Raw genomic sequence first — 12,156 nt, 5'->3', positions numbered from 1 at the left:
GGACCTCCTGTATAGCGCAGGGAACTCTGCTCAATGTTCTGTAATAACCTAAATGGAAAAAGACTTTGAAAAAGAATAGATACACATGTATGTATAACTGAATCACTTTGCTGTATACCTGAAATTAACACAACATTGTTCATCAACTATGCTCCAATATAAAAAAAAGTAAAAAAAAAAAAAAAGAATTAAGTGGAGTGGAGAGGGAAGGCAGAAATAAATGCTTCAAGGGGTCAGGCAGGTAACATAGAGGAGAGAGGCAGGCCGGGTGAGGGGACGACCGGGAGAAGTGGGCCCTGTGACAGTCCAGAGAGCCCTGGAGCAGGCAGTCAAACCCATTCCAGGGATCACTCACTGCTCAGGCCAAATGAGAGGCCAGTGGACATCCCTGAAATCAAGGGGCTGCAGTTAGGGGAGGACTCGCCTTCAAATGACTTTTCAAATTTTTGACAAGTTGTACACAAATTATATCCTCTGGCGTTGAGCAAAGGGAAAGAGACCGGCATTTCAGGAGTAGGACATAGAGTCAGAATAAATGAGCCCTTTCTCAAGGTACAGATGTTTTCCTTGGATGAATCAGTCTCAGGGTCCTTTTCCTGTAGAGTTTTGAGATGAGGGCAGATGCCAATGTGTCAGAAATAGTGTAGGGACCTTACTCACTAAAGATGGGCCGAGTAACTGGAGGATTTGGGAATCACACAGCTCTTCCTGTAGCAAATACATTGTGTGTATGGACAACAAAGGAAAGAATAAGACTTGCAGACCTAGGAAAGCCTACTCAGTATCTAATATTTGTTATTCCTGTGTGTCTAGCAAAGTACGTATAAGATGTGGTTTCTCTCCCCGATGGATTTGCAGTCTGCTAGGAAGATGAGAAGAAAATACATGATCTCAGTGAACTAGATATAAAATGGCGCTCACGATCCCATGACTCAGAACCAGCATGACCGTAAGACGTATGTAGAACCAAGAAATCAGGGGGAAGTTATTTTGACTTACGGAAGAATTCTCCGAAATGATGGTCCTCTCTAATATATTTAAGGCTGTTTGTTTAGTTTTCAAATATAAACTTATATAAAATTTATATTAAAATTTATATAAAATAAAAATTTCTTAGTTTTCAAATATAAAGTGATGAAACTACCGCTATTTGAAAGACATGGGAAGAATAACATGAATCGTGTCTAAGATTGTAATGGAAATTAGTTAAAATTTATTTCATTTACAGAAGCTAGGCTATTAGCTGCCCCCCACCTCCTGTTTTTGAGTAGCCATCAGTGGCACAGAATGGGTACCACTGATGGCGCCGTCCGAATTATAAAAATAAGGGAGAAGCTCCTTTGCTCCTTTGATTCGTGTCAGAGCAGGTTACACAAGGTTTATTGTAATAGAACTCTGAAAACTCAGACTGAATTCAGCATTCTCTCCTTTTCTTCCTGCCCTCTGCTGGAAGCTTCCCTTGGAGCTAGAGCAGGAGACAAAGGAGGCCGGCGGCCTCAGCTTCATCCTATAACCGAAAGCACACTGACCACAACAGAAAGGATGGAGTGGAGTGAGTTTGATTTGAATTGGAATTACAACAGGACTTTATTAACAATTTTCTAAAGTTAAATGTTTTATTTCAAAAATAGGTACAGTTTGTGTGAATTAATTCTAACGCATAGTCAGGATGCTGCAAACATTCCTGCAAGTTCCAGTGAACTTTTTGATATTGTTTTATTTCAAATATTCCCCTAAATTATCCTGACTATAAAAATTAGAGAACGGATTTTCATCCACATATTAACATTATAAAAAATAATTCACATGTGCCATGCGGAATAATTATAAAATAGAAATAATATAAAATCGCCGGTCACCTCTTTCTGGAATTAATTATGATTACTTTGTAATGTGTCTTTCAGATTTCAATATATGGATACACATTCATATTTTATTTAAAAGTCATCATATTTAATCCTGTTTTGCAATCTGCTTTTTTATTTAATATGCCCTGAACCTCTTTTTCTGTTCATAAGAGTCCATATATAAAATCATTTAAAAATGAATGTATACTCTTCAGCTGTCTAGCTCTACTACATTTTACTCAGTCTATTTCTGGCCATTATAAATAAGTTTACATACCTCTTTACTCACTTATCAGATCACTTGTTAGCATAAATTTCTAGGCTAGGACTTCCTGGGGACATTTTTAAAGCTTTGAGCCCATAATGCTAAAGGACCCTCCGGAAAGATTGTGGGTCCTACATACACACACACGTACACACACAGACAGCCATGTCCCTTCCCCCAGTGTCTGACCTTATCATTTTGGTTCATCTTTGTCAGTGTTTTTCTTTCCTTTTTCCTTCACCTGTCAATTCTGAGACCGCTGCTATACTGTTTGGGGTGTTAATTTCATATACTGTTTTACGTCTGGCAGGGCACATCCACAGCCCCACCCCCAAATTGCTTAATTTTTTAAAAAATTCTTGTTATTCTCACATATTTTCAAATGAATTCATAGCATTTTGGAAGCTCTAGAAAAAATTCCTTTGGGATTTTCTTTGGGTTTGCGTTAAAATCGTAGGTTAACTTCGTAAGACTTAAGCTGTTCAGTGAGAATTTTGAGTCTTATCATCCAGGAACGTAATATATCTTTCCATTTATTTAGTTCTCTTTCTCTCTCCCTCGATAAAGTACTTTGTTTTTGCTGTGTAGCTAGTACGCATACATCTGTTTTTGTTCATTATTAACTTTGAGAGCTATGGACTTTCCCTTGTTTACAACTTTGATTGCATCCCCTAAAGTTTAGGTTTGTGCTATTTGTATTTTCATTTTCCAGGTGCTCTGGTTGCAGTTCGATTTCCTCTTTTACCCAAGGAGAGAGAGTATTTTTCTCTTTCAGTTTTTTTTTCTGTTTTGCTCTTCTTATCCTTTGTTATTAATTTCTTGCTTAATTTTCTTGTCACCTGAGAACAAGGAGAATTATTTGTAAAGTTCTTCTCTGCTTTACGGAATGTCTTATTCATGTGATGTCAGGAGTGGGAGATTTTTTCTTATTCCCTAGACAAGTTTTATTGTTTTCAAATAGTGTATTTTTCCATATTGCTAGTTTTTCTTCTTGTTAGCTCATATTTACTAGAAGTGGCTGTGAGGTTGTCTGTAGATTTTGTGAGAACGTTTCCACATCTTTTACTCTGGACAGTGGTAGGAGAAGGAAGTTTTATGTTTTCATTTTTGCTGGATTGGAACACAGTGTCTGTTGGGAAAGCAGCTACCAAAGAATGTAATCATTGGTGCAGCAGGGAAGTGCTGTATTTTTGTTAAAGCTTGCTTTATGTATTTATTAAGGTAAGTTTCTACAGGCACTGCCCACCTCACATAACTGGCACAAGTGCCCTCCTGTGCCAGCCTGCCTGCTTTTTTCTTCCAAGCTGTGTCTCCAAGCAACAGCAGGAGTGGCTATTCAGGTGTGACCCTGCCGGTGCTGATCAAGGCCCCCGTGTCCCTGCCTGAGATTTTCCCTGTGACTCCCCTCACCTCCAGCTGCCACTGCACCGAGTGTCATTCTGCTATATACTTGACCGAGGTGGGCTCTTTCTTGTAATGAGTTGGACCACAGCCTTCACTGGGATCTTCCTTCTATCACGTTTTACAGAATTTCTTATTTAAAATTGAGGGCATATTTAATTTTTCTCACCCAGGTACAGATTATTCCCCTTTTAATACTACGTTGGCCATTTCTAGGTGGAGATTGGTGAGGGAGGGGAATTTGATGCCACGGTGCATCTCCCCCTGGCCATCCAGCCAATCCTCCCTTCCAACAGGTGCTGGTGGAGCACTCCTGGGCCCCGCCCACTTCTTACAATCCCCTCCGCCTGACCGAGGCCACAGAGGGAAGGCAGGCATGGTGACCTTACCAGTTCCTCGTGTGGAATACAGCTGTCTTTAGCTGCCTGTCTTTAGTGAACTGTGATCTTACATGTGGCAGGAGCTGTGTTCTCAGGCCTTCACCTCTGATCCGAAGTTTCAGAGCTGTCGCATCACAAAATGCTACACACACTCCGTGGCCACCTTGGCTCTGTTCTCTGTGTCACGGCCAAGGGAGAGGCCGAATCACGGGTGGAGGCCGTACCTAAGTGTCACTAGCTGGAGGCAGGGAGGCTTGGTGGTGGTGATATCTTGGAACCTGGGCGGGGGGCGGATGAGCTGGGTTAGAAGGTCGTTGAGCATACGTAGAGGAGCTCTGTCCTGTGTGTATCCGATGGGACCACCTGTGCTCAGTAGAAGCCCTGTCTCCAGTCTCCTCTGTGGATGTTGTGAGGCCACCTTGCTCTTGCATGGATGACAGAGAACTTTATACATTTCTGGCATTTTCACTTGACTAAACTCGGCTTATTAGTGACGGTGGACACTTACTTAATTTTAGGGTTTTTTTTTTTTTCCTTTCCTTTTTTTCTGCTGCTTTTGGCTCTAGGAGCCTAACCATTGAGAAAGACATGTAAGAAATATAAATACTATGAATTTACTCTCTACTATTCCCTATTTGTTCCCCTATTTTGGGGGTGGGATATACTAAGGTAAACTGAAATTGATGCTTATGATAGGAATTTTTAAAATTCTGTTATGGAATCTCTCATCAGCAATTGCTTTTAAAAGGTTAACTGTATATTTCAGGATTACATGTCTAAAGTTATATAGTTTAAGTTACACATTGTATAAACTATACCTTGTATGTATTAAATGACATACTGTATAAAGCTCTTTCTTTACAGGATTTAAATTGGATGTATCAAGAAAAAAATTTTTATTGTATCCTTAATAATGCATGAATTCTAGAACTACATATTTATGTAGAGGTTTTGATTAAAGAAGACCTTAGCTACTCTGAAGTTTTTATAGAAGTTTAATCCTAAAGCAAATTTCTCTTATGTTACGACATGAATTACTGCTCAAAAGTCATTGTTAAATTATTTTTCTAGGGTTAAGTGAAAGACCGCTTCTAATCATTGCAGTTTAATCTGTGGCTAATATTTTATTTTCAGGGAAAACATGATCAGGTTTTGATTTCCCAATTTACTAAATAAATTAATTCATGGTCAACTATTTGAAGACTTTCTGTGATAAAAATCTTTCGACTAGCGTACATTATTTTCCCTGAATTTTGGTGTTTTGGTGCCATCTTGTGGCTGGACTGTGTAGTAACCTCAACACTGAAACACATTTTAAACAGCGTCCTGGATAGGGTAAGACAGACTGGGAATACTTTCCAAAATGCAAATCACGTACCACTAGAAACCTACATTTAAAAGGCTGAGAACAGTTTGTTACGCGGTGAATGGACAAGCAAAAATAGTAAGGAATTTGATATATGATTCTTGGTTTCTAAAATTCTGTTTTCGTGATATTTGCCCCTAGTTGCTGCTGTTTGAACGGTCGTGGATGAGCAGATGGAAGTCTTCAGTTCTGCACGAAGGAGAAGGGAACATAAGGAGTGTGAAGTGGAGGGGCCATCTGATTGCCTGGGCCAATAATATGGTACCCGCGGTCTCCCTAACGCCGGCTCAGAGCTGGAAGGACAGCCGAACCGAGAGGGCTGCGACAAAGGGCGGGGGTGCAGCTCCTGCCGCCATTTTTTTTTTTTTTTTTTTTTTATATCCCCATATCTCCTCCCTCTTTTTTTTTTTTAACATCTTTATTGGAGTGTAATTGCTTTACAATGGTGTGTTAGTATCTGCTTTATAACAAAGTGAATCAGCTATACATATACATATAGCCCCATATCTCCTCCCTCTTGCGTCTCCCTCCCACCCTCCCTATCCCACCCCTCTAGGTGGTCACAAAGCACCGAGCTGATCTCCCTGTGCTATGCGGCTGCTTCCCACTAGCTATCTGTTTTACATTTGGTAGTGTATATGTGTCCATGCCACTCTCTCACTTCGTTCCAGCTTACCCTTCCCACTCCCTGTGTCCTCAAGTCCATTGTCTACATCTGCGTCTTTATTCCTGTCCTGTCCCTAGGTTTTTCAGAACCTTTTTTTTTTTTTAGATTCCATATATATGTGTTGGCATACGGTATTTGTTTTTCTCTTTCTGACTTACTTCACTCTATATGACAGACTCTAGGTCCATCCACGTCACTACAAATAACTCAATTTTGTTTCTTTTTATGGCTGAGTAATATTCCATTGTATATATGTGCCACATCTTCTTTATCCATTCATCTGTCGATGGACACTTAGGTTGCTTCCATGTCCTGCCACTGCCATTTCTAAAAGATACATGTGGCAATTGATATCATACCCGGAAGGGTAAAGAAATTACACTGCTTTTGGTGTTCATGAGAGAGTAATTTCCAACATATTCTGGACTCTATTTTAGAGGAAGAAACCCGAGGCATGGAGAATAGCCAAGAAAATGAAAAGGCATCTTAATAATGAAAGGGCTGCATTGGGAATGTGGTCTTGAAAATACCATTTGCCTATTAGCCAAGGGCAAGTGCCAGTTGCTATGAAACAAGGGCAGGGTATTGCTGATTTTTCTTTTACTCTCAGTATAATCACAGACCCAAAATAGGCCTGCCTTTGAAAAAGTGGATTCTAATTTTTGGTACTTCACTTATCTCAAGTTTACTCAATATGAGTAGGGTGAGTAGAAAGTTTAAAAATTACCTTTTGGACATCTGGCATAGCTTTTGGAATTTTGAGGTATAATTTAGCAAATCAGTGCTATTCCTTTTTTCTTTTTGGCTTCACCGCATGGCATGCGGGATCCCAGTTCCCCAACCAGGGATCGAACCCACGCCCTCCGCAGTGGAAGCAGAGTCCTAACCACTGGACCACTGGGGAAGTCCCCTGCTATTCCATTTTGAATGGTAGAAACCTCCCAGAATCTACTGTGCTCGTCAGGACTTTCCTTACTTCTCCTGGGTCACAGTCAAGGTCAACAGACGTGTGGTCTCTTGGTTTATTTTCATTTAGCTGCTTGCTTGATGTTTCCATTTGAGTACTTTAAAATGTCAGGTGTGTTTTTCTTTATATAGTGGTTTTTCAGATTCAAAGCTTTTCTGAAAACCAAACCCCATATTTGTGGTGGAACAATACACTTAGAGATGTGGCTTTCTGTCTTTTTGGAAATGCAGTTGTTGACATCTGTACATTTCCCACTTGTGTTGGATTTAAGTGGCCTGTGCCATCCACTCATAAAATCTTGTTTGCCTAGAAAGAAGGACAGAGGTTTTCTTTTGTTTGGGGTTTTCACAGGATTCTTGTGGAGTAGGAACATTTCTGTGGCTCCCAGCAGCACCTAAAAAACACTGTTGCTACTTTGCTGTGCTGGTTATCCCTGATGTTTAGCAGTGACCATTAATAAATTTTCTTTTACCTTCCTTCTCCCAAGTAGAGGATGCTTAATGCTATTTTATTTTCCAGGGTGTGAAGATTTTTGACATCGCCTCAAAGCAAAGAATCACCAATGTGCCCCGGGATGATATAAGTCTTCGCCCCGATATGTACCCCTGTAGCCTCTGCTGGCAGGACAATGTGACACTGATCATTGGCTGGGGCACCTCCGTCAAGGTAGTTTTGCTTGTCTTTCTCATAAGTCTGTGTTGTTACAGAGCTACCAAAGATGGTCCACAGGAGTCCGAGTCCTTGAATGGCTTCTCGGAACCAGAATATTTTCACCTGCATATTATTGTCATGTAATAATCATTTCATGCTTGAATTCTTCCATATGCATAGGTTTTCAGATCTATCGTTTCTCCTGAACGTCTCCATGTTCAGAATGTTGCCACCTTTTTGATCCTTTTTAAATTTCCCACAACCCGATTGGCCTTAGCTATATGTAAAACGTGTTAGGTGTTGTTGGTTCACCTGGGTCCCTCGTTATTGTTCTTTTCATTTCCCGTAGCTTTGATCCTGAGCTTCTTCATTAGGACTGATGGTGGGAAAAGAAGCTTGAAATGAAATCATCCTGCTTGCTCGCTAGTAGTTTGGTGGAGTAAAGGCCCAAGCGTATTACGGATGATAAGATTCGGGGCTATTTTGTCATGTATATTATCTGCCTGTTACGTGCCTAGGTAAATGAAGCTCTTCTGCAAAAGGGGGCCCCCAATCCATTCACCTTTATTTCATGCCTAGTTGTTTTTCTCCTATTAGATGTTTCAGAGCCAGAAGTTGTTTTCTTCCCTTTAAAAATATATACCTTAATCTAAACAACGTAAACTAAAACTTGGCTGAGTTAAAGACTCCGTGAGAAAGTATCCCAGCAATAGTCTAATGGAAGAGCTCGGCTCTAAAGAGTCACACAGACCTGGCATCCATTCCAACTTTTCCACTTAACTTCCTGCGTGACCCTCTCTAAGTCTCAATCTCCTCATCTGTAAAATGGGAGTGCTAATTGTTCTCACATCACATGTTTTGGAGAGGATTAAATGAAGAGCTTAGCATAGGATCTGGCATATTGTACTTAATAAATATCAGCTGTCATTGTTATGCCATAAAATTCCAGAAAAGTCATGAAAGAGACCTGGCTATTTAAAATTCTTCTATGGAAAGAAAAGCATAAAAACTATTAATGCAGTGATTGTTATCACCAAAATAAGTGTTGTTAATCTGAGGTAAAGTCTCGTTGATATGATTCAGGTTCTCTTTCTTTCTTAATTGAACATGTGGTCATTGTTTCCATATGTTAAATGAACACGTGATTCACATTTAAGGTAACAGGAAGGAGGTTGTACCCCCAAAGTCTATGATAAAAAAGTGATTCCCAGTCTCCCTATCCCATGCGTGTGGTTACTGATCCAGTCAAGTGATGTTCTTGATACTTTTTAAGTTTCTTAGATGGACCAAGTGGCTTTTTCCTCTCTTGTGATTTGCTTTTCTTTCGGTGAAAGACAAGGGAAATTAGCCTATTGGGACATGTGAAAAGTTTGCTGATTGTTACCAGAAATGCTTCCTCTATTAGGCTAAATCATGGTCCCCAAAGATAGCAGGTCCTAATTCCCACCACCTATAAATGTTTCTTTATGCGGCAAGAGAGTCGGGCAAAACATGTGACTAATTAAGCATCTTGAGATTATCCTGCCTTATCCGGGTGGGCCCTCTGAGAGGGAGTGCTACCCCAGAAGAGGAGAAGGCAGTGTGACCATGGATGCGGGGATTGGAGTGACGCAGCCAAGGAATGCTGGAAGCCACCAGAAGCTAGACGAGGCAGGGAACAGATTCTTCCCTAGAGCCTCTGGAGGGAGTGCGGCCCTGCCGACGCCTTGAACTTAAATCTTAGGGTTAGGGTTAGGACTCCGTGCAGCTGTCGGGGAGGGGGTGTCAGCAGAGGGAGCAGGAGGGGCAGAATCCTTGAGGCTGGAGTGTGACTGGTGAGTCTCTGTGGTACGTAAAGGAAGGCATTATTGCCGGAGTGGATGGAGCAGGTGTGCAGGAGACGGATAGAAGATGACAGAAGGGAGAGGGAGAGAGGGAGAGAGGTGTGTGTGTAGTGATGGAGAAGATTGCGTAAGGGCTCGCTGGGGCAGAGCTCAGACCACAGCACCGAGGGGATAGAATAGGCCATGGCCCAGCTGCCAGTGGTGTCATGCGTCCTTGTCTTCAGAGAGGCTGTAGGACGGCCAGAGACACCATGAGGCTTTGGCGTGAGTCCCAGCTCCAGCCTTGAGGTCCTGGGCAGCTCTCAGAGCCTCTGTGTTCTCGTGTCTACATTAGGGCTGGTAGTATCACCTTCCAGGGGCATCTGAGGATTGGAAGAGGCCCGGGCAGTCCTCAAGTTCTGTCACTCTCTCTCAGATCTCTCCACTTCTCTCCATCCCCTTGTCGGGTCCCCTGACTCTAGTTTTGCCCCCCTTAATTCTTCTCTAAACAGTGCAGCCAGGATGATCTTTTCAGAGTGCAGATCAGGTGATGTCAGTCTCCTGGTTAAACCCCTCCAGGATGCTCATTGCTCATAGGATGACATCTTCCTCTTTCATGATGATCTGCCCCCTGTGTTCCTGTCTAGCCCCTCCTTCCCCTATCTTCTCTGCTTCTATCTGATTACCTTCCAGTTGAGGGCCCCAAGCTGTCAAGTTGCCCTTTTGCACCTGTTCTGTATCTCCTGCTTCAACTTACATGGTGCTTCTTCCAGGAAGTCTTCCATCCCTGCTAGTAGATGCCCCTGCTCTGTATTTCTGTACTTCTCCATCACACTTCAGTAAATGCCTCATTTAGTTGTTTGTCTCCCCCACTGCACCATAATCTTCCTAAGAACAGAGCTCTATCTGCTTTACAAAGCCCTCAGCTCAGGACAGGTGCCCAGTAGTTGCTAAAAAGTGCTAATTAATATTGCTATTTCATATATATATATATTATTGTTACACTTCAAACCACGTGGGACACTGCTCCTTGTGTACTTTTATCAACACGTTAAATAAAGCAGTTGTTCAGTTGGCATGTGGAGCGTGCCTATTAGACAATTTAGTAGTTTCCCTAGTAAGTGTGGATAGAAGAGTGGATAACTTATACGAAGAGGAGGAAAATTGGGGGAGCAGACAGGAAATCATCTGAGACGGACAGGAAACAAATGACAGAAAGCAATCAAAGGAGAAAATAGCCTGTCACTTCTCAGTAAATGCCTGTACCTCCACAGCACTGGGTTCAAGTCCTGTGTCAGAGAAAGAGAGTACTGTGGCCCTCTGTGTCTGTGGGTTCTGCATCAGTGGATTCGACCAACCTCGGATTGAAAATATTTGGGGGCAAAAAATCCAGAAAGTTCCAAAAAGCAAAACTTTAATTTGCTGGAAACCAGTAACTATTTATTAACATTTACACTGTATTCGGTATTATAAGTAATCTAGAAACGGTTGAATGCATATAGGAGGATGTTTGTAGGTAGGTTATATGCAAATACTATGCCATTTCCTTTAATGGACTTGAGCATCTTCAGATTTCGGTATCCTCCAGGGTCCTGCAGATACCAGGGGTGAGTGTACTGTCATGCAGTTGCCGTGTTGCTGGACAGTGATTTGGACGTGGCTATTAGCCAAACCAAACCTTAAAAAAATGTACATTGATCTATCAATGCTGCTTCTAGGAATTTATCCTAAGGAAACAAAAGTCCAAAAGTTTTATGTACGAGTATGTTGATTGCACTATTGCTTGCATCAGAGATAGATAGAAGAAAAAACTAATGTCTAGAATAGGATTGAGTAAATAAATTACAGTATATTCATGTAATGAAATACTATAAAGACATTAAAGAATTATGTGAGGATATTTAAATAATACATTAAATTATTTGTGGTAATTTTAGGTCGAGAAAAGTAGCTTCCCCAAAAGTGTGGATTGCTAATAGTGTTCACGTTGTTCTGGGACAACAGATAGTAATTTGTTTTTTTCCCTTTGGGTTTTCTGTATTTTAGAATTTTTCATATGGTAGCCATACTTAGGGTTGCAGCTATAAATTAACACAATAAATGCTGCCTAAAAGAAAAAGGAAAAAAACCTAGTCCCTGATGAAAGTTGTATGAGATCAGTACTTAACTTGAGGTTCAGCCCTTTTTTTTTTAATTGAAGTATAGTTGATTTACAATGTTGTGTTAATTTCTGGTGTACAGCAAAATGATTCAGCTATACATATATATACATATGTATATTCTTTTCCATTATGATTTATTTCATATTCTTTTCCATTATGATTTATCACAGGTTATTGAATTTAGTTCCCTGTGCTATACAATAGGACCTTGTTGTTTATTCATTCTGTATATAATAGAATGCATCTACTAATCCCAAACTACCAATCCTTCCCTCCCTCAGCCCCCTTCCCCTTGGCAACCACAAGTATGATAATCTCTGAGTCCATCCATGTTGCTGCAAATGGCATTATTTTGTTCTTTTTATGGCTGAGTAATAGTCCATTGTATATATGTACCACATCATCTTTATCCATTCATCTGCTGATGGACATTTGAGGCTCAGTCTTAACCTGGATGGCTGAACTTAACGTGAATTTTTCTCATTTCTTATTACAAAATAGAATACATTTCCGTTAGAAAATATAGCAAAGAAAATATAAAATATCTGTAGTCTTACCACCCTAAAACATCCACTGTTAACACACATATGTGTTATGGGTTGTGTGTAAGTGAGATATATACAAAAATAAATATATAAAATCTCTATC

General features: G+C 40.7%; 1 protein-coding gene across 3 annotated transcripts in view; it reads left to right on the top strand.

The window, feature by feature from the left end:
- VPS41 (VPS41 subunit of HOPS complex) overlaps nt 1-12,156 on the top strand; it is a 184,120-nt gene that overhangs the window by 114,704 nt on the left and 57,260 nt on the right. For all 3 annotated transcript variants that reach the window (XR_005021242.1, XM_036863672.1, XM_036863671.1), the window contains exons 8-9: nt 5,401-5,520; nt 7,413-7,559. Coding sequence is in view for 2 of the 3 variants with exons in the window: in XM_036863672.1 (XP_036719567.1) it covers nt 5,401-5,520; nt 7,413-7,559 (267 nt within the window). In the remaining variant the exon portion in view is untranslated. The remainder of the gene's footprint in view (nt 1-5,400; nt 5,521-7,412; nt 7,560-12,156) is intronic.

This window comes from Balaenoptera musculus, chromosome 9, assembly GCF_009873245.2.
Source record: "Balaenoptera musculus isolate JJ_BM4_2016_0621 chromosome 9, mBalMus1.pri.v3, whole genome shotgun sequence".
NCBI classification, from domain to species: Eukaryota; Metazoa; Chordata; class Mammalia; order Artiodactyla; family Balaenopteridae; genus Balaenoptera; species Balaenoptera musculus.
The sequence above is the reverse complement of the archived record's forward strand: the minus strand, read 5'-3'. Positions and strand labels throughout refer to the sequence as shown.